The 23,442-nt window shown below is 46.3% G+C and overlaps 1 protein-coding gene across 1 annotated transcript in view; it reads left to right on the top strand.

Annotated features, from left to right (window-relative positions):
• Positions 1-23,442, top strand: part of AHCYL1 (adenosylhomocysteinase like 1) — a 707,570-nt gene that overhangs the window by 76,220 nt on the left and 607,908 nt on the right. The window contains exon 2 of the mRNA XM_073615883.1: positions 15,511-15,619. Coding sequence (XP_073471984.1) covers positions 15,511-15,619 — 109 coding nt within the window. The remainder of the gene's footprint in view (positions 1-15,510; positions 15,620-23,442) is intronic.

The following is a 23,442-nucleotide window of genomic DNA, read 5'->3' as shown; positions in this document are numbered from 1 at the left end:
ACTATCCCCTATTTTGTAAACGCTATAACTTTTGCGCAAACCAATCAATTGCTTATTGCGAAATTTTTTTTTTTTTTTTTTTTTTTTACCAAAAATATGTAGTAGAATACGTATCGGCCTAAGCTGAGGAAAAAAAATGTTTTTTTAATTATTTTTTGGGGATATTTATTATAGCAAAAAGTAAAAAATAATGCGTTTTTTTCAAAATTGTCGCTTTTTTTTGTTTATAGCGCAAGAAATAAAAACCGCAGAGGTGATCAAATACCATCAAAAGAAAGCTCTGTTTGTGGGGGGAAAAAAAGGACGTCAATTTTGTTTGGGAGCCACGTCGGACGACCGCGCAATTGTCAGTTAAAGCGATGCAGTGCTGAATCGCAAAAAGTGCTCTGGTCAGGAAGGGGGTAAATTCTTCCGGGGCTGAAGCGGTTAAGTCATTCCACAGATTTTCAATGGGGTTTAAGCCTGGACTCTGACTAGGGCTATGCAAGGACATTCACCTTTATCTCCTTCAACCACTGTGTGGTAATTTTTGCTGTGTGCTTTAGGTCATTGTTATGTTGGAAGGTAAACCTTCTTTCAATTGACAACTTTCTGGCAGAGGGCACCAGATTTTCCTCAAGAATTTGATGGTATTTTGCCCCATCCAATCTTCCTTTTATCCTGACAAGTGTTCCAGTCCCTGCTGCAGAGAAAGTTTTGGCAAGCTCAGTCATGACTGCATGTGACCTTTCTTGAAGAGTGGCTTTTTTCTTGCAACCCTCCCATAAAAGCCACATTCCTGGAGAATCTGTGATATTGTTGTCCCATACGCATAATGACCACTCTGTCATAAATTCCTGCAACTGCTTCAGAGTTGCTGTAGGCTCTGTGTTGTATCAAATATCTTCCATTTATTAATAGACCTTCACTGTGCTTCTAGGCATTGATAAAGCATTTGAAATGTTTTTGTATCCATCTCCTGACTTGTACCTGTCCACAACTATAACCCGGAGATCCCGGTGACTGTGCCTTGCCACTCATGGTTTATTGTTTGCTTCAGTTGCACCACCAGGGGCTGAAGTGCTCCAGGAAAGCTCTTTTCATTCTGAGCTAATCAAAATGACCAAAGCGAATCATAGTTCCCTCTACGGTGCTATTGGCCTTTTCCTCCTGTTGAGTACCCCCACAGCAAGCAACTTGCTAGGGTGGCACCCGAGCCGAGCCACAGCTCCCGGTTGTGCTATCTTGGCATTTCAGGGCCTCTGAAACTGTGATAGGTAGTGAGGAAGTGAAATGAGCAATTTACACCCTTAGAAAGCCTGAAGGCGGTCATTGGTTTTTGGGGTCCTGTGTGCAGCTAGCCTGCCAAAGTCTCTCACATGTGGTATCACCATGATCAGGAGAAGCAGCAGAATGTATTTTGGGGTGTAATTTCAAATATACTCATGGCATGTTTGAGCAATATAATCATTTAGATGAAAAAACTTTCCAGACACTTGTGGCAAAACATAAATATTCCATGGACTCAGCATGCCTCTCGTCAAATAGCTTGGGGTGTCTACTTTCCAAAAAGGGGTCATTTGGGGGGGTGTTTGAACTGTCCTGGCATTTTATTCCCAACATTAGAAGCTTATGCCACACATCACCCACTCTTCTAACCACTTGAAGACCAAGCCTTTTCTGACATTTTTTTTTTTGTTTGTTTACATGAAAAACTAATTTTTTTTTTTTTTTTTTGCTATAACATTACTTTGAACCCCCCAAACAGTGTGTGTATATATATATGTGTGTGTGTGTGTGTATATATATATATATATATATATATATATATATATATATATATATATATATATATATATATAGTGTTTTTAAAGCAGAGGCCCTACAGAATAAAATGGTGGGTGTTGCAAATTTTTTTTTTTTTTTTTTTCACACAGTATTTGCACAGCAATTTTTTTCCAAACGCAATTTTTTCTTTTACAAAGGGTTTTATTGATAATCATAGCAATTTCACAGTTTAACAGTGTAGATAATGCATCATGAATAAACATAACAAAAAGTTTAGCATCTTATAAATAAAATAAGTATGCTAGTAAATCAGAGAAAAACAAAACAATAAGAATATAACAGAGGCTGAAAACATTTTTGAAAGGGAGGTTAAAGAAGAGCTAGGGGCAGAGATTAGTTGAGAAGGGAGGAGTAAAGAATAGGGGGAAAGGAGAAAAGAGGAAGAAAGGGGGGAGGGTGGGTCCCCGCGGTGGGGAGCAAGAGTGCATTCAATCCGAAGAAGGGTGGTATCAAATCTAGTGGGTTTAGTATATTCGACCCATGGCCTCCATACCTTCAGGAACTTATCATGAGTGTCCGAAAGGACAGCGGTCAGCTTTTCGTTAACCATTATATCATCCATGCGATTCTTAACCGCCTCATAACTTAGTGTCTGTGTCTTCCATGCCCTAGCTATCGTTAGTTTGGTTGCAGTAAAGAGATGCAGAGCCAGCTGGCGCTCCGGGCGAAGCAGCTCCGCAATTGGTTTGCAGAGAAGTGCCTCGAACGGATCCTTTTTGAGGTCAGCATGGAGTATGCTTCGGAGGAGGGAGTAAACTCTAATCCATAACCTGCGTACCCTCGGACAGGTCCACCAGATGTGCGACATTGTGCCCTCCTGGGAGCACCCTCGGAAGCACAAGGGAGAGTAGGCTGGAATGAACTGGGCCAGTCTAGCAGGCGTGTAGTACCACCTGTAAAGTATCTTATAGGCATTTTCTAAAAAGATGACATTCTTTGAGCATTTGGATATTGCTAAAGTCATGACCTGCCAATCCTCCGGATCGAGCTGTTTTCCTAGTTCCCTTTCCCATTGAAGGTGACAGAGTCGTGTCGGTGGTTTTTTAGAGGTAATAATAGAGGAATAGACCAGTGATATTAAACCCGAGGTTTGGGGTCTTGCTCTGCAGAAGTTCTCGAAGGGGGTCAAAATATAAGGGGTCGGTTGAGATTTTATAAGCCCCTGGAGAAAGTGACGAATCTGCAGATAGCTATAGTGTTCACGTAACGGAATATCGTGAGAGGAACGTAGAGCCTCGAATGATATTATCCTGGTGGGGGTGAAAAAAGAGTGAATGTCCGTGAATCCGTTTGTCTTCCACCAGGAGAATTGCTGGGGATTTTCCCAGCCTGGTGGGAACAATGGGCACTGGGGAAATTGAAGTAGGGGTAGATGAGGAGAAATCAGGCCAGCTGAATACTTTACCGAGTCCCACATGCGAAGGGAATGGGCCAGACATGGCCCTGTCACGAGAGGACGATATGTGGGAGGGAGCCAGGGCAATGAGGAGATTGGTGTTGGGTGTGAGTCCACTAGGTCCATAGTGGCCCATAGCGGCATTTGGTGTTGTGCATGGAGTTGGGATAACGGGGCTATGTTTGCAGCTATATAGTAGGCTTGTAGGTTAGGGACTGAAAGTCCACCATTGATTCTGCGGGCATATAGTATTTGCTTATTGATTCTGGGGCGGGTAGAACCCCAGACAAATTTCAGGATTTTGCGCTGATGTATTCGTAGGATATGCGGCGGGATCGGGACCGGTAGGACTCTAAAGAAGTAGAGTAATTTCGGCAGGTATGTCATACGGATTGCCACGATCCTGCCAAACCAGGATAGTGGGAGATGAGTCCAAGAGGACAACATGTCCGTCAGCTTCTTAAGTATAGGGGGAAAATTTGCTTTATAGAGTCCCGCGTAGGTTGGGGTGAGCCGGATCCCCAGGTAGGGTAATGAGGTCAGCCATTGGAACGTGAAGGTATTTTTTAGGGTTGTCAAGTCTGAGGACCGAAGATTAATTGACATGGCTTTTGATTTGGTGGGGTTAACGGACAAGCCAGAAAGGGAGGCAAAAGAGTCTAGTAAAGAGAACAAGTTAGGTAGGGTGATTCTAGGGTTTGTTAGGGTTAGGAGAATATCATCTGCGAACAGTGATATCTTATGGGGTGTCCCTGCTATCTCAACACCAGTTATGTCCGGGTGGGATCGGATCGCCTCTGCCAAAGGTTCCATGGCCAGAATAAATAGGAGTGGGGAGAGTGGGCATCCCTGCCGAGTCCCCCTCCTGATGAAAAATGGAACTGATTCGAAACCATAGTATTTGACCCTAGCCTGGGGGGAATCGTATAGTGCCATTACCCATTGCAAGAATGACGATCCGAAGCCATAGTGACTGAGTACCTTTGTCAGGTAAGGCCAGGACAAAGTATCAAAGGCCTTGTTCATGTCAAGAGACAGTAACATAGTTGCTATAGACCGGCTATGGGCTGTGTGCTGAAGTTGTATTATACGTCTAATAGCGTCTCCTGCTTGTCTCCCCGGAACGAACCCCACCTGGTCTTTTTTGACCAGGCGTGGTAGGAAGGAGTTTAAACGATTGGCCAGGATCTTGGTCAGTATTTTAATGTCTACATTAATAAGTGAGATGGGCCTAAAATTGGTCCAAGACGTGTGGTCACGGTCGGGTTTTGGAATCATAACAATATTGGCGGTAAAAGGTTAGGTGAGAGTGCATGGCCATCTTTTACTGCATTGAACATAGTTGTTAAATGGGGGGCTAAGACGTCTGCTAACTTCCTATAGTAAAGGGCCGTGAAGCCATCCGGGCCTGGACGTTTGCCTACTTTCAGTTCTTTTATACCCTGTAATACTTCCGTTAACTGAATATCTCGATCCATTAACGATGCGTGTGTGTCAGACAGCTTAGGCAATGTCAGTCCTGTCAGGAAGGATGTCAGGTCTTGAGTAGGAGGCTGAGTGGGGGCCTTGTAGAGGGAGGTGAGGCGATACCTAAATTCTTCCAGCACTTTCAACGGGTTACTTGTGAGGACATTATGTCTCGTGCGGAGAGTGATAGGGTTGTGTTTCGGGGTAAAGGTGCGCAGCCTATTGGCCAGCATTGAGTTGGGTCTGTTGGCCTTGGTGTACCATTTCTGGCGGGCCCAGCGTAATGTACGTTCTGCCTCTTCAGTGAGGCATAGGTCGAGTTCTGTACGCGCCCCATCTAATGGTTTACGGTTAGCCGGGGTAGGGGACTGTTTAAAAATTGTGGATAGGGAGTCTAGGCGCGCTTCTAAAGATTTACGCATTGCTATACGCTCTCGTTTGCGTTTTGCTGCCAGCTGAATTATATGCCCCCTGAGTACCGCTTTGTATGCTTCCCAGAGAGTCACCTCGGAGGAAACTGACCCACTGTTAAGCCTGAAATATTCCACTGAGGCTTGAGTAATATCAGTGAGGACTTCCTTAAAAGATAAGAGAGTCATTCATAGTCCAAGCGGAATATTGGGGTTTGCTGAGCAGCGAGTGACATATAACCAAAACAGGGTCGTGGTCTGTCCAAGGAGATGCTAAAATGGAAGCAGACACAACCAGGGGGAGATGTTTCCTCAGAACAAACATATGGTCAATTCTGGAGTGGGAATGGTGAGGATGGGAGTAGTAGGTGTAATCCTTGCCAATAGGATGTAGCTCCCTCCAGATATCTACCAGGTCACGACTTTGTAAAGAATGCATAAATTTTTTTGCATCGGATGATGGGGCTTTGTGTTCCGAGGGGTACTTGTCCAGAGCAGGGTTCAGCGTAACATTGGAGTCTCCCGCTAAGAGGAGAGTGCCTCTCTGGTGGGACTGCAACAGGGAGCAGATATGGGAGAGGAAGTGTCCCGGGTTATTATTTGGAGCATAATATGTTAGGATGGTGACCTCCGTGTCCTGAATAGTGCCTTGTAGTAAAAGGTATCTACCCTCTGGGTCAGCAATCTCTCCACTGCAACTGAAGGGAACCGACTTGTGTATGGCAATCAAAACGCCCTTCTGTTTAGTCGGGCCATTAGCTAGAAAAACTTGGGGGTACATGGCATCAAAGTATTTAGGACAAGAAGAAGATGAAAAGTGGGTCTCCTGTAGGCATGCTATGTTCACTTTCTGTTGCTTAAGATATTTAAAAACTTTAACCCTTTTCTGGGGGGAGTTCATTCCCTGCACATTCAGGGATAACCAATTAAGTGTCATGGTACATGGGAAGTTAGCCATAAAACGACTTTACTCACCCACCGCGAGGACCTGCAAAGGGGAAAAGGGAGGTAGAGAGGAGGTGAAACAAAGAAAAGAACAAGGTAGAAAGGCATACTGTAGTACATATAATAGCCAGTAAAAAATTGTAGCATATGGTACTGAAAAAGTATGAGTGCAACTGGTTGTGGGTCTAAAGGCCCACAGGGGGGTTGAATGTTGGTCGGGACTAACGTCCGAACCAAGAGCCAACTCATGGGGGGAGCAGTGATCCAACGGAACCGCTCGGCATTGTTATACAGTAAAATGAACTTTAAATCTTTAAGCACAAGACTTGGTGCACCGCTTAAGGCACTAAAGGAGAACACAAACATCCTGAAATATGTGGTTGCCTTTTATTTGAGGTCTCCCCGTCGCCCCGGACTCCCCTCCATTGTCGAGGGGGCGCGTGGCGAGTGAGAGACCAAAATGTCAATGGGGTAGTCCCTCATGGCCACCCAATAGATAGAGAGGGAGAGGCAATCAATCTGAAAAAAAAATAAAAATAAATAACTAATAAAGTGTAACTCACAACACTAACAGGGTGAAAAAATATAACATCATATTTTGAAACCCACCCGCCTCCCCGCAAAGACGGGAAACTGCTGTCAGCCGTCTGCAGCGTATTGACAGCTGCCTGAGAGCTGAGGGAACCAGCATGTTTGCGTCAGAGAAAAAAAAAAAAAAAAAAACCTCGACAGAGCAGGAAAAAACAAAGTAGAACCTGTCAAAATTCTATTATCCCGCTGTGCAACAAGGTGTGAGTGCACCCCGCCACAGAGGCGGCAGTATACAGTCAGCTGGACACTCCGCGGCCGCCATGTACGACCCCTGTAAGGGGGGTCAAAGTGACATGCCTTAGTAAGTGCTCAATGTCTCGCCCGGGTGAGGCCGACTTGTCCCGGAGGCACCATCTCGCAGTTGGGGCGCCCCAGGGGGGCCCAGTCCCGGGAAGTTCTTTCAAGAAATTGAGTGTCAGATCAGGTTCAATTGAACGGAAAAAACTAGCATCTGTGAGGTCAGTTCTGCCTATTACCAGTTCAGTAACAACATGCTGGGTATCAGCGGGAGCCAGATATAATGTAAGTCCGATTGCAACCGGAGGCAGGCTTAGGGTTTCATGGAGTCATTTGGAACTTTTCTGTGAAGAACCGTCAACTTGGGAGGTTGTATGCCATCAGCCTTTAGGGCCTGCTATGAACCTTTGGGCCTGCAGGTCCCGCAAGGCCTGTGATCCGGGTTGAGACCTTTGAAGGGGCTGAGAGGTCCGGCGAGGAGGCTGGAAGGATCTGGGCCTGGAGGAAGAAGAGGGTGCATCTCCCTGGGAAGGTGGTATTTCCAGCTGCAGTTCCTGAAAATGACGTTTCAGGTCAGAGGGGGAGGATGCATGGAACTGGCGGCCGAGGTGCGAAAATGAGAGCTTAAAAGGGAACCCCCATCTATATTTGATCCCTTGGGTCTGCAGGACCTGGAGGTAGGGTTTCAGGTCTCTTCTCCTTGCAATAGTTACTGGAGAGAGATCCGCAAAAAGCTGGAGGGGGTTACCCTGAAAAGATAGGTCTTGCTGTTCCCGTGCCGCATGGAGGAGCCGCTCCTTGGTGCGGTAAAAATGGAACTTGATGATGACATCTCTTGGGGGGCCCGCTGACGGTTTGGGTGCTAGGGATCTGTGTCAAATTCCAGTCTTTCCAGGGGTATCCCAGGTGCCAGCTCCTGAAAAAAGGCTGTTGCCATACCCTGCAAATCAGTGATTTGTTCCGGGACTCCGCGGATGCGGAGATTATCCCTGCGGGCCCTATTTTCAGCATCCTCTAGTTTGTCTCGCAGGGACTCCAGCTCTGCAGACAATTTATCCACCTCTTCTTCATGGCCTTCAAGCACAGTGGTTGCTAAGTCCATTCTTTGCTCTAACTGGTTAGTGCGGTGGCCTATCTCTTTAAGTCCTTTTACCAAGTCAGAGGAGAGCTTGCGTGAGGCCTGTGTGATTTCATCTCTAACAATGGAGCGAAATTTGTTCAGCAAGGCATCTGAGTCTGCATGCAGGGGACTTACCAGGTCCGTAGGGAACTGGTGCAGGCTATCGGCTGGGGAGGCAGGGTCCGCTGCCGAGTGTTGTGAGGAGTCGTCCGGCTCCGGTGGGTTTGGAGCCATTGCCCTTTTCCCCTTCCCTGTGGCCAGAGCTGATTTGGGTTGTGTGTTACACTTGTGACGGTTCTTCGTTGAGCGGTACATAACCGCCTGATGCTTTATGTGTTCCAGAGCTGCGGGAGGCTTTCCGTGTGTGCCGGATGCGGATTGTGCTATGCTAGCCGAGGTTTGCCATTCCGTTGGCGCGGAGCAGGGGAATCAGACATCCATTTTCCCTGTTCACGCGCATGGCACCCCCCTAGGGCTGTGATTTCAGCTTTAATTACAGGGTCAAATCAATCTGTCCATCCCTGGGGGTCACAGCCCGGCCGGCCAGAGTGATCCAGCCTCCAGGGGGGGCTTACCGGTCTCAGGGGAATCAGAATGGTGATTGCCGGGTATAGCAAGATGGCCACCGGGTGGAGCAAGATGGCCGCTGTTCACAGGTCCGGAGGTGTTCCTTCGCCTGCAGGCTGCCTTGGAGGGGTGTCAGTGTGTGCCCCAGGTGGTGGGTGGTCTCCGGTTGCCGTGGAGAGTAATAGCCGTTGATAGGGAGGTCTGGGAGGCCAGGAATAGGCTCCAGCAGCGCGGCCGGGTGCAGCAAGATGGCCGCCGTTCACAGGGCCAGAGCTGTTTGTCTGCCTTCTAACAGACGTGGAGGGGCATCAGTGGGTGCAACGGATGGCGGGTGGTCTCCGGTTTCTATATGGAGACTGAGCCACTTAAAGGGAGGTCTGGGGGGTCAGGATTCGGCGCCGGGACCGCGGACGGGTGTACCAAGATGGCCGCCGCTCCCGGGAGTAGGCCGGAGCCGCGGCCTGTCCTCCAGGCAGCCCCCAACACAGAAGACAGCCGCGATACAGGCACAGGCGACTCTCTGGCTGTCTGTTTAGCCCTGGATGTCTTGTGGGGACCGGGATTTGTTTTACCAGAGGTAGGATGGCAAGGATTCTGCAGGGGGATTACAGGAGCTCTGTGCAGCACGTCCTATTCGGATCCCGGTCAGGCCACGCCCCCCCAAACGCAATTTTTTAAAGAAAAAAAAACACTTTAAAAAAAAAATTTTAATGCACAAAAACCCTATATTGCCCAAATGTTTTGTAAAATATAAATTATCTTATGCCGAGTAAAACACTAAATGCTTTAAAATTGTGCATGCCCGTTAAGCGGCAACGAGCTACATACATTTTTAAAAGCCTTTACAGGTTACCGCTTTAGATTTACAGAATCTACTGCTAGAATTACTGCCCATGATCTTACGTTTGCTGTGATTCCTCACATGCATGGTGCAATTGCTGTTTACATAGGACACAAGACCGATGCTTGCGTTCACCTTTGCACGTAATTAAAAAAAAAATATTATTTTGCTTTTATTTATTTAATTTTTTTTTTATTGTCGTCCTCCCCTTTTTTTTTTTTTTTTTTTAAATTTTTTATTTTATTTACTTTTTTAAAATTTGGGGTCTATTAGACTCTATATCTCTCCTCTGCCCTTTAAAGTTATTGTAAACCCTTAAAAAAAAAAAAAAAAAAAAAAAATCATGTCATACTTGCCTCCACTGTGCAGCTTGTTTTGCAGAGTGGCCCCGATCCTCCTGTTCTGGGGTCCCCGGCGGCGCTGGTAGCTCCTCCCCGCATCAGATAACCCCCCCTAGGAGAAGCGCACTCCCGGGTGGGTTACCTTGCGGGCGTGCTCCTGAGTCCAGCATTCGATGTCCATAGACACGAATGCCGGACTCAGCCCTGCTCCCCCGGCGCCCGCTATATTGGGTTTGATTGACAGCAGCGGGAGCCAATGGCTGCGCTGCTATCAATCTATCCAATCAAGAGCAGGGACCCTGTGCAGAGAGAAATACAGGGCTGAGGTAAGTATAACGTGGGGGTGGGGGGGCGGTCACTGCCAGGTATTTCTTTACTTTAATGCATAAGATGCATTAGTGTGAAAAAACACAAGGGTTTACAACCCCTTTTAAAGCATCTGACCACACCAAGATCGGTATAAGATGCTTTCCCAATGGCGCTGTTTATATCCGGTGAAATCGAAGTGATGAAATGCTCGTAGCTTCCGGTTTCTTAGGCCGTAGAGATGATTGGAGCCATTCTAGTCTCCAATCAGCTTTATGGTCAGCTGGCGCGACCACCGGCTGCATTCACTGGTTCCACGGTGGGACAGAGCCAGAGAAAACCATGAAAGGCAGCGCCCCCTTCCTTTCCCGCTAGGATTGCTTTTACATGAAAGCCGACCACCGACCGAAAAAAAACTATACCAAGATGATGCCTAATCCTTCATGCATCATTCCGGTGTAACCACTCAAAGTCCAGCAACATACCAGTACGTCGCTGGTCCTTGTTGGGCATATATTGTAATGTTTTTTTTTTTTTTTATGCAGCCTGTGAGCTGAACGAAAAAAGAGAACCTAACAGATTCCTCCATTTATCAATCGATGAGAAATCAATCCACCCACTTCTAATGATGGACATACGTGCACTGTTCTTTTTTTTTTTTTTTTTGTTTTTTTTTTTTTGTTCATCACATCACATCACATTTCTCCATTCACATAAATCTATGTGGATGAAGGAATCTTTGCCAAGAAAATAGAAAAAAAATATATACCGTAGCACAGGGACGATCCGTCCTCCGTCTATCCCAGCCCCTATGCTTTTGACATATATACAATTTATTTTTCAACTGTGGTGGTGAAATTGCCTCCTACATAGCTGGAATTGCTAATTTACGTATCGTGAGAGCAAACCCTGTTGCTGTCAAGATAAACAGATCGGTGCTGCAGCTGATTGGTGTACCTGCAAGGCAAATAATGGTTAACAATAAAACACAGTATGAATAAAACATTAACTCAATAAAACTTTTTTTTAATTTCAATCTGTACCAAAAAAAAGAGTAAAAAATATATAGCGAAGCATAGGGGCAATGCGCCCCGTGTCCACCCCAGCCCCTATGCTTCGCCATATATGCTCTTCTTTTTTTTTTTTTAACTGTGATGGTGAAATCACCTCCTACAGCGCTGGAGTCGCTGATTTATGTATTCTAAAAGCAAACCCTGTTGCTGCCAGAATAATTAAATCAGTACTGCAGCTGAAGGGCATACCTGCAAAGCAAACAATGTTTAACAATAAAACATTACAATATAATAGTATACAGTACAGTAAAACAGAATGGTGTATCTGCAAAGCAAACAATAGTTAACAATAAACATAGTATAAAGTACAGTAAGAGCAGAACATTAGCTCAATAAAACAACTATTTTTGGCTTTTTTTTTTGTAACTTTGAACGTTCCAGGCTAGGGTCTCTGGAAATACCATCTAACATCTTTCGAGACCCTGTGTGAAAGTGTGCCCTAGACTGGGCCATGCTGTACCCTATACTAATACTCCAGTAGTGTGTGTGGTAGCGACAGAAACAGTCCCTGATACAGAGACCAGGTTAGCCAGGACAGGAGGGACAAAAATAGCGGGTGTCATGCCTATATCCTCGTTTTCTACAGACATCTTCTTTGGGTAGAGGTACCAGGGAGGACATCTGAAAAATGCCTCTCATGCAGCCGGGAAGTTGGGCCACAGCATCTTCTGGATACAAAAGGGCTGTGATGCTGTCTTCCTGGAATTTTAGGAAGGATCCACTTCTTCCTCATGCCTTGTATAGTACATAAGTGTTGAACAGAGCCAATTGGAATAAGTATACAGACACGTTTTTGTACCAGCGTCTGGCCTTACAGGCACTTGAGTACGGCCTGATCATCTGGTTGCTGAAGTCTACCCCTCCCATTTTAAGGTTTTATTCGTGCACACGGAGGGGTTTCTCAATCTCAACACCAGTCGCCATTACAGTTTGGACTGCCGTGTCTACGTGAATGGAAGACAGAACGAAAATGTTCAGTTTGTCCTTCCATCTCAATGCAAGCAATTCATTGCACCTCAAACAGGCTCTCTCCCCCTGTCTAAGTTCGGTATTTATAAGCCGTTGGGGGAAGTCAGGGCGATTAGAGCGCACGGTGCCATGTGCGCCGATTCCTAATTGAAAGAGGTGTCTAAAAAGTGGCACGCTTGTGTAAACATTGTCCATGTATAAAAGGTACCCCTTTCATAATAAGGATGACACCAAGTCCCAAACAATCTTGCGATGCTCTTTATGTAGTCTGGGGGCTCCAACCTATCTGTTTTCCCTTGTAAACCAGGAAACTACATGTATAGTCTGTTGCCCTGTCAGCTCATTTTGACCCCATATGTGGCACGCTTTTTGGGGAGAAACTGTTTGAAAGCAAGGTGGCCAGAAGACGTAATCAGGGACTCATCAACGCAGACATCTTGTTCGGGTATATACAAGGCTGCAATTTTTTTGTCGAAGTGGTTTACGAGGGGCCGAGTTCATTGACGTTTAAGTGCATAAACCGCAAGATTTGCTCGTATTTAGTCCTGGCCATGGCAGCAGAGAACACGGGCATATGGTGAATTGGGTCAATGGACCAATATGACCGCAACTCGCTCTTTTTAGTAATGCCCATGAGGGATAGGCCCAGAAAGGTTCTAAATTTGGAAACAGTGATGGGTTTTGATGCAAATTGTCTGGCAAGGGTCAACTTTGGGTTTGCGGCAATAAATTGATCAGCATATAAATTGCTTTGGTCCACAATAGATCTGTACAGTTCTCCTGTGAAAAACAGCGAATAAAAACCAAGGGCAGTTAAATTAGCTGTTTCCATATGAATTCCAGGTTGGCCAGTAAATGGGGGAAGTATGGGCGCTGCAGAAGTGGTGTGCTGCCAACCAGAATTTGCAAGTGCTTCAGGAAGGGCACTATGGGCTCTGCGGGCCTGTGTTTGCATTCTTGGTGGCTGTGGGACACTACTTGACACCAGCGTGAACGGCCCTTATGGGAATCCCCATGTTACCATGTGTTACTGCTGGTTTGTCTACGACCAGGATGTACTAGGCCACTGGTGCTCGCCAGTTCACCAGAGGGTAGAGCAGCACTAGTACCGGCACTCTGCTGAATAAGAAAACCATGCGATTGTTGCACCTCAGCAACAGAGGAATGGGGTAGGGTATGCCTGACCTTAGCAGGGACCTCTACTCCATTGTCAGAGCTATCTGTCAGGGTGACGCCTAGCCTGTTACCTGTATAAAAGACACCTGTCCACAGAAGCAAATGAGAAAAAGGGAATGTTGGAGCGGACTTTATAGGTACCAGAAAAGGAATACAAAATGTTATTAATAGAAGCAGCTTGGTGAGAGGGTGACAACAGTTGGTGTGATTTATTTGAAAATGGATGAAACCCAAAAAAAAAAAAAAAAAGTCAATCTCCCTCGGTCTGGGGCTCCAAGCAAGATCTCACCTCGTGGTGTTTCAACGATCATGGGAACAGTGAGGAATCAGCCCAGTTGTCAGGAAGGGCATGCCAGCACCCAAGATGGCTGCCGAAGAAGATGACCTGTTACCCCTGCCCCTGTTAGAATGCCATTGGTGCACACGCACCCTGTGACAGCTTTTGACACCCAAACAGGCTATTTAAACTCAGTCATTTTCCAGACTCAGTGCTGTCTGCTCTACAGCCTGTGTATTTTGCAATTACCTACCTGACTTCCGTTCCTGTTGTGACCCGGCTTGCTTCCTGACGTTCCTGTTTCCTGCCTGCATCCGACCCCTGCTTGTCCTCTACTCCGCACCTGCCTGCTCCTTCTGCCACTTCACTGCCAGTCTGCTCACGACCCGGCCTGTAATCTGATTCCGCTTCCGCTTCAGCCTCTGTTCCTGACGTGCCCATTTTGTGTATGACCCGGCCTGCCTGTACCTGCCTTCTCTTCAGCCTCGAGGGTGCCACCATCCCTTCTGCTGCACCTGCAATTCTGCCTGTGGGGACCAGATGTCTACTCGCTCCAGCTACCTGCCTACCATAGCTCTGGGATTCCTACAGACACCTCTACAGCCCGGCCGAGTGCTCCGATCCAGCTCCAGGTTCAGCGGTCCCGCCAGGCACTCGTGCGACTCTGCATCTCGGTGCTTCCTGTCAGCTCTATCAGGGGCTCCAAGTCAGAGTTGTAAGAGAGGCCGTCCTCTGCATATCAGGCTCCATCAGCAGGTACGTGACACCAGTACTGCACGGGAGAATCTTGTCAGTAATTTCAAGGCAGCTGGGACCATAGTCACCAAAAAAAAAACAATTCGTAACACACTACGCAGTGAAGGACTGAAATCCTGCAGCACCCGCAAGGTCCTCAAGATAGCACATGTACAGGCCCGTCTGAAGTTTGCTAAGGAACATCTGAATGATTTAGAGAAGAACTGAGTGAAAGAGGTGTGGTCAGATGAGTCCAAAATCAAGCTCTATGGCATCAACTTAACTCGCCGTGTTTGGAGGAGGAGGAATGCGGCCTATGACCCCCAAGAACACCATTCCCACCGTCAAACATGAAGGTGGAAACATTATGCTTTGGGGGTGTTTTTCTGCTAAGGGGACAGCTTCACCGCATCAAAGGGACAATGGACGGGGCCATGTACCGTCAAAGCTTGGGTGAGAATCTCCTTACCACAGCCAGGGCATTGAAAATGGGTCGTGGATGGGTATGCCAGCATGACAATGACCCAAAACACATGGCACACACAAGTCATGTGTTGCGAAGGGGTCAAATACTTAATTCACTCATTAGAATGCAAATCCATTTATAACTTTTATGAAATGTGTTTTTCAGGATATATTTTGTTCTGTCTCTCACTGTTAAAATAAAGCTACCATTAAAATTATATACCGATCATTTTTTTTGTCGGTGGGCACTTGTACAAAGTCAGCAGGGGAATCAAATACTTTTTTTGGGGGGGGAGTGTGTGTGTTTGCAGGGGGCACAGCAGCCCATTCATTTGAAAATCTCCAACTCCTTTTTTTTTTTTTTTTTTCAAAACGCACCCACACAGAACCATGCAGTTTTGTACACATGAATACACGCCATGTTTTCTGATGCTAGGGATGCTATTAAGAATTAATGGCACCCCCTGTGCATCTGCTAAAGAGCAGTGCGTTTTGCCTGTGGGTTGGAATTATGCATGATCATGCACATGTTTCCAACCCACACATATGTGAACCTAGCCTACTAGTGAATAAACTGGAAAATGTAGAGGTGTGAATGTAACCTGTAATGTAGGAATATTTACTTCAAACATACAATCATATGAAGTAAAACTTACGTTTTGATCAAAATTCTCTTGCAGTTAATTGGATGTTTGTAGTGCATGTAGCGTACGTATTGCTCTTCTTTCTTGTTTCATGTCTCAAAGCCTATTTCTTTTCCAAAACAGATTCAGTTTGCAGATGACATGCAAGAGTTCAGCAAGTTTCCCACTAAAACAGGACGCAGATCTTTGTCACGGTCCATCTCTCAGTCATCCACTGACAGTTACAGTTCTGGTACGTTTTTGACAAAACAAGTACATGTTTTAAAATGAATTTCAGATTATCATTTTATTTATGCATAACTCAGTGATGTGATATATATATTAATTATATAAAATACCAGTTTTGAGTAAGATGAGGTCTTTTGCTAGAATTATTGCTCTTGCTCTAACGATCGCAACGATACCTCACGTGTGATTTGAACACTGTATACATATACGGGCACGATTTACGTTCGCTTCTGCACGGAGGGACAGGGTGCTTTAATTTTTTTTTTCTTTTACTTTTTTTTTTAAACTGTCTCTTTAAAAAAAAAAAAAAAAAAAAAAAAATTTGGATCACTTTTACTCTCCCACCACCGATAAAAGCGAATCCGCTGCAGAGACCACTTTCATGCAAAAGAGGACTATACTGCGGTTATGGCAGCTATCTGCTGCCATAACAACGTTTTTCAGCGTCCAAGTACCGACGTATAATGATGGCGGGTGGTCCAGAAGTGGTTAAAGCAGACCTTCAGTCCATTTTTTTTTTTTTTTTTTTTTTTTTTTTTTTTCAACTTTCCATCTATTAAATCTTCTGCCCTTGTTGTTTTAACTTTTGGATAGTAAAACTTTTTTTTTTTTTTTTCTACCAGTAAATACCATATACAGCCCACTCCGTTTCTTGTCTGGTAAAAAGCCTAGGCTTATCACATCTTGCATAGCTCTCTCTCACGCTTGGGAGAGTTTGCCAGGAAGGGGGGTGGGGATGAGTCATAAGAGGCCAATCAGAGCTGCAAGGCTGCAGAGCTGGAGGTGTGTATCTGTGTAAATCCAGGAAGTAAACAGGCAGCAGCTTCAGCTGCCCACAGTTAACATGGCTGCAGCCAGACTCGGTGGAGGGAGATTTCTGCAGCATATTTGGCAAGTACAGAATCCCAGTATATATAAAATGATATGCAAAGTAGTTGGAGGGAAGGTTCAGAATAGCAAAGATGTTTTTATTACAATTTATGCGAGCAGACTGCAGTTCCTCTTGAATGACTTACTTAGAGTATATATATATATATATATATAAATTTATTTTTTTTGTACTATACACGAAATGCAATAAATGCTAAAATAAATATTATCCGAGGGTGGTTACAGATTCCCTCTATTCATTCCATATATTATTATTATTATTATTATTATTATTATTCAGGATTTATATAGCGCCAACAGTTTACGCAGCGCTTTACAATATAAAAGGGAGACAATACAGTTATAATATAATACAATACAATACAATAGGATTAAGAGGGCCCTGCTCAGAAGAGCTTACAATCTAATAGGGTGGGGCAGGTGGTACAAAAGGTTGTAACTGTGGGGAATGAGCTGGTGGAAGTGGTAGGAGATTAGTTGGAGACGTGATAGGCTTTCCTGAAGAGATGAGTTTTCAGGGATTGCCTGAAGGTAGCAAGAGTAGGGGCTAGCCGGATAGATGGAGGTAGCGAGTTCCAGAGGATGGGAGAGGCTCTGGAGAAATCCTGGAGACGAGCATGGGAGGAGGAGATGAGAGAGCTTGAAAGCAGGAGGTCTTGAGAAGAGCGGAGAGGACGATTTGGGTGATATTTGGAGACAAGATTAGTGATGTAGCTTGGGGCAGAGTTGTGAATGGCTTTGTATGTTGTGGTTAGAATTTTGAATTTAATTCGCTGGGTGATTGGGAGCCAGTGTAGGGATTGAAGTAGAGGGTTGGCAGACACTGAGCGGTTGGCAAGGTGGATAAGTCTGGCAGCAGCATTCATGATAGACTGAAGAGGGGATAGCCTATGGAGCGGTAGGCCAATGAGAAGGGAGTTGCAATAGTCAAGGCGAGAGATAACAAGGGAGTGAATGAGGAGCTTGGTGGTTTCATTTGTTAAAAAAGGGCGAATTTTAGAGATGTTACGGAGGTGAATTCTACAAACTTTTGACAATGATTGGATTTGAGGCTGAAATGACAAGTCGGAGTCTAGGATTACACCTAGTACCCTGGCGTGAGGGGAGGGACTGATGGTTGCATTGTTGATTTTGATGGAAAAGTCATGGAGGGGGGCACGGGCGGGGGGGAATATTAATAGCTCAGTTTTAGAGAGATTTAGTTTAAGGAAGTGGTGCGACATCCATGCTGATATGTCAGTTAGTAAGTTAGTAATGCGAGAGGAGACTGAAGGAGTGAGGTGAGGAGTAGACAGATAGATTTGGGTGTCATCAGCGTATAAGTGGTATTGGAAGCCGTGGGCAGTTATTAGGTGACCAAGGGAGGTGGTGTAGATAGAGAAGAGAAGGGGTCCAAGAACCGAGCCTTGGGGGACCCCCACAGAAAGGGGCAATGGAGAGGAGGAGACAGAGTTGTAGGTGACACTGAAGGAGCGCTGTGATAAATAGCCAGAGAACCAGGATAGAGCAGAATCTCGGAGGCCAAGGGAATGTAGTTTATTGAGAAGGAGCGGGTGGTCAACAGTATCAAAGGCCGCAGAGAGGTCAAGTAGTAGGAGTATGGAGTACTGGCTGTTGGTTTTAGCAGTTAGTAAATCGTTAGTGAGTTTTAGTAAGGTAGTTTCCGTGGAGTGCTGCGAGCGAAAGCCAGACTGTAAGGGGTCAAGAAGGTAATTTTCATTGAGGTAGGAGCTAAGACGGTTGTAGACTAAGCGTTCTAGAAGTTTAGAGGTGAATGGGAGTAATGAGATGGGTCTTAAGTTGTTCAGGTCGGTAGGGTCCAGTGAGGGCTTTTTAAGAATGGGAGTGATCTGTGCATGTTTTAGAGGGGAGGGGAAAATGCCACTAGAAAGGGAGAGATTGAAGATGTATGTATTATATGTATTAATGTGTCTATTCCTAAAGTTATCAGAGTTTTAATAGACTAGCTAATGTGTTGATGGCACAATAATATAAGGTTGGCTATGAAAACAAACACACTGTTTAATAAAACAACATCTTATTTATTTCCCAAGAAAATAGGAAAATGCTAACATGAAAATACTATAGAGCATATAACAAAAGAACGTCAAAGGTACTTATCGCAAGGCTGTCCCCTAGATATGGTCTCATCAGCTGGGCTCAAGATGGTAACAGCCATGAGGCTCAGAGAACCATCAGGCAAGAGCGAAAAGAGGGCCGACTTCCCTTCTGTGTGCATTTTTTAAACTTCATCCATACACCGTCCAGACCCAACCCCATTGCCAGCCCATTTAGGTTTCTAACGAATAAGGTAGTTATGGGGCAGTCCTGCTGTATTGGCATCTAGGGGCAGCGTTTGTCCATGTATCATCACTATGTATTACGTACCTGGTTGGAGGCCGAAATGCTGAGATGGTGCAGTACACCCCTGAAGTTGGGTACAGAGGGTGTAGTGCCCAGAGAAGCACAGGTTGCCAGATGGATTCCAGAGAGAAGAGCCGGTGGGCACCAAAAGGACATTGGGTAATACAGGAAACACAGCTGGGCTAAAGTCTATAAGAATCCTCGGTAATACTTGGCAAGGTGTGCACAAGGAACAGTAGTGGAAGCCAGGCCAAGGGTCAAACACAGTAGATCCGGCAAGAGGAAGAGGCAGGTTGCAGAAACAGGGACAAGCCAAAGGTCTGGTATCAGGAAGCAGGCAGGAACAGGTACTGTAGCAAAGTCCGTAATACAAGCTGGGATCAGGTACTGGAGAGGACAACAAGTCGGTAAATCAAGCCAGGGGATCAAACCAGGAGAGCAGATCAGACAGGTCAGAAACAAGTCGGGCCACAACGGGAATCCAAATAGTTATTGCACAGAGGCTCAGGAACACAGGAAGACTGACAAACCAGCAACTGCAGACACTAGCAGACTTCCTCATATAGGCCCATGTGACCTGCTGGTAGAGATACTGGGTCCTAAAGTCCTTCTCCTACCAGAGATGCCGGGTCCTAGAGCCCTTCTCCTGCTGTTGGTTCCCTGACAACTGGCACTATTGCCAGTTCTCCTACGGCCATTTCCCTGACAGTGCCCCCCCCCCCCAAGGGGCAGCCTCCGGCTGCCTCAATGGGCCAGTGCTTCGGGATGTCTGCTGTGAAAGTCCCGCACAAGTCAAGGAGCATATTTGTTTGAAGGCTCCCAGGAATTATCTTTGGGAGGGTACCCCCTCCATTTGATTAGATACTGGACCTGCCTACCCCTCCTCCGGCAATCCATAATGGCTTCGACCTCAAATTCTGTTTCCCCTTCTACCAATACTGGAGGTGGAGGTGGCTCTTCTCTTCCAGGGAAGGGACTGGGTACAGCTGGTTTAAGCAGGGAGATGTGGAACACTGGATTGATCTTGTAAGTATTGGGTAGTGCCAGCTCAAAAGCCACCGGATTTATCTCTTTTGATTTCAAAGGGACCGATTAAATTTGGGTCCAAGCTTCCGGGAGGGACATGAGAGCTTAAGGTTTACTGAAGAAAGCCATACCTTGTCCCCAGTCTTAAAGACAGGATTCCCTCTTCTTCTTTTATCATGGAATTTTTTATAGTCCTTTTGGGCTTTTCGCATGGCCTCCTGAAGCAACTTGTAGTTGGATTGAATGAACCTTAATCGATCCTGGACAGCGGGAGCAGATGTTTCAGATATAGTATTTGGAAGGAAGGAGGGATGGAATCCATAGTTCGCTCAGAAAGGGGACTGATTGGTTGCTGCATGCAAAGAGTTATTATATGCAAACTCAGCACAGGGAAGAAGGGAGATCCAGTCATCCTGCGAGCAAGTACAGAAACATCGAAGGTTCTGTTCTAAGGTCTGGTTAGTCCTCTCTGTTTGACCATTGCTCTGAGGGTGGTAAGCTGAGGAAAGATACACTTCTATTGATAGACTTGCAGAGATCCCTCCAGAACTTGGAGTGGAACTGTACCCCTCTATCGGAGACAATACTATCCGGTAATCCATGTAATCTGACAATCTCTTTAATGAACATGTTTGCTGTGTCTGAAGCGGAGGGTGTGCCAATCATCAGAAGGAAGTGTGCCATTTTGGAAAGGCGGCCTACCACCACCATGATGGTGGTGCATCCCCCAGAGGGGTGCAGGTCTACTATAAAGTCCATGGATATTTCTTTCCAGGGTTGTTCAGGAATGGGTAATGGCCTCAAAAGTCCCCATGGCTTGGCATTGGAACCCTTGTTGCGCTGACAAATGGTGCAAGAGTTCACATACTTTCTGCAGTCTTGTCTTAGGCTGGCCCACCAAAATGAGCGCTGAACAAGTTCAGTGGTTCTTCGTATCCCAAAATGCCCGGCAAGTTTATGGTCATGTGACATTTTTAGAACTTGGAGTCTGACTGGCTGGGGAACAAAAATTTTATCCTGGTGCCACAAAAATCCATCTTGGTTTCTCAGTGAGGACACTTCTGATCCAGAGCACTGGGTTGAGGCTTGCTTGATTAAGGTCTTTAAGCCAGGTTGAATAAGCAAAAAATTCTGGGTGGATAGGATCGTACTTGGCTCTGTCGTTTCAGGGGTGTCCGGAAACATTCGGGAGAGTGCATCTGCTTTCCCATTCTTGGAACCTGGCCGATATGTAAGATGGAAATTGAACCTGGAGAAGAACAGAGCCCAGCGGGCTTGCCGGGGTCTTAAACGTTTGGCTGTCCTGAGGTACTCCAGGTTCTTATGGTCTGTAAAAATCATAATGGGATGAGCGGCACCCTCCAATAAGTACCTCCATTCTTCTAAGGCAGATTTAATGGCCAGAAGTTCTCTATCTCCCACATCATAATTTCTCTCTGGTGGGCTCATCTTTCGAGAGAAAAAGGCTACGGGGTGAAGAAGAGCCTTAGGCCCCTGCCGTTGGGTCAGGATTGGCCCTGTAGCTACTTCAGAGGCGTCCACTTCCAACACATAAGCCATGGTCGGATCTGGGTGCCGTAGGATTGGTGTGGAAGTGAACAGATTCTTGAATTTGCCAAAGGCTGTCGGGGCTTCTGGAGACCACTGGAACTGGACCTTCTGGTGGGTCAACTGAGTGATGGGTGCTATGGTGGTGGAGAAATCCTTCACAAACCTCCTGTAGAAGTTGGAGAACCCCACGAAGCGTTGAACACCTTTCTTGTCCGAAGGAGCTGGCCAGTCTAGTATTGCTTCCACCTTCTTTGGGTCCATTGCAATTCCTTCTGTGGAGATGATGAGACCCAGGAATTGAATAGATGTTTTTTCAAATTCACATTTGTCTGCCTTGACATATAGTCCATGTTTTCTCAAGGTTGAGAGCACCTTTTTTGCATGAATTCGATGAAGCTCCAAAGAGGCAGAGAAGATGAGGATATCATCAAGGTATACAATTACAAAGTAATCAAGGAACTCCCGAAAAATGTCGTTCACTAGATGCTGGAATGTGGCTGGGGCGTTGCATAACCCGAATGTCATCACAAGGTATTCGAAGTGGCCGAACCGCGTCTGAAATGCTGTTTTCCACTCATCACCCTGGCGTATGCGTACAAGGTTATAAGCGTCCCTCAGATCCAATTTAGTGAAAATCCAGGCGGTTCGGAACCATTGAAAGAGTTCAGGAATGAGAGGCAGTGGGTATCTGTTCTTTACAGTGATCTTATTGATTTCTCTGTAATCTACACACGGCCGCAATGTGCCATCCTCCTTCTCCATGAAGAATATACCCGCCCCAGCAGGAGAATAAGAGGGTCGGATAAACCCCTTTTCAAGGTTCTCGTGAATATATACTCGTAGGGTCTCCAGCTCATTTTCAGATAAGGGGAAGATTCGTCCAAACAGGATCTCGGCCCCCGGTAGCAGTTCAATTGGACAGTCATAAGGCCGGTGAGGTGGGAGGACATCGGCCTTTTTCTTGTTGGAGATGTCTATAAACTCATGATAAGCTGGAGGAACATGCTGGAGATTACTGAGAGCAGGTTGCACTGCCAGACAGCTAACAGGCTTACTGGAGCTGGGAGTAAAGCAATGCTGCAGGCGATATACTGAAGAAAGAGAGATTTCCTTCTTGGCCCAGTTGATTTGCGGGTTATGTGCCTGCAGCCATGGAATTCCCAGGATGATGGGAAACATGGGGGAACATAGGACGTCAAAGCGGACAAATTCTTGATGGCCAGTATCTGTAGTAGTGAAGATGGGCATGGTTTCCTGGGTGACAAGTCCAGAACTGGGCAGGGAACCATCGGCCAAAAGAACCTCAAGTCCTTGCTTTTTTTCATAGAGGGGCACACCAAGTTTTTTAGCCAGAGATAAGTCCATAAAACAGCTACATGCCCCGGAATCAGTGATTGTGTCAGGAGACTCCAGTCGCCTCCATTCGCCGGGCTCCGGGGGGCATGCGCAGTGGACTGGCGCTTCGACGCACACCCGTCCACGGCCCGATGGTGCGGCGTGTGCGGGTGCACGGCGGTCCCCGTGTGCGCGCCGTCGCCCGTGCGGGTGCCCGGTAGCGCGTCACGCTGACGCGCGCGCCGGGGGGGCTACTTCTAACAACTCCAGCGCCCAGTCGGGTTGCTGGTTTGTCGTCAGCTTCCCCTGTCTCCTGTACCTCTGCAATCCTTGTCTGCCTGCTGTTACCTGTGCTCAACCCCTGGCTTGTGAATACAGATACTGCTGCCTGCCTGATACCCTTCTGACCTCTGCTAGTTAAACGGATCCTGCTCTGCCTAATAACCCGGTTCTGACCTCTGCCTGCATAACGGATCCTGCTCTGCCTGATAACACGGTTCTGACCTCTGCTAGTTTAACGGACTTTGCTCTGCCTGATAACCCAGTTCTGACCTCTGCTAGTTTAACGGACTTTGCTCTGTCTGACCACCCGGTTTTGACCCCTGCTTGTGTAACGGACTTTGCTCTGCCTGATCACCCGGTTCTGACCTTTGCTTGTTT

Source organism: Aquarana catesbeiana, linkage group LG02, assembly GCF_042186555.1.
Source record: "Aquarana catesbeiana isolate 2022-GZ linkage group LG02, ASM4218655v1, whole genome shotgun sequence".
NCBI classification, from domain to species: domain Eukaryota; kingdom Metazoa; phylum Chordata; class Amphibia; order Anura; family Ranidae; genus Aquarana; species Aquarana catesbeiana.
This window is presented reverse-complemented; position numbering and strand designations above follow the sequence as displayed.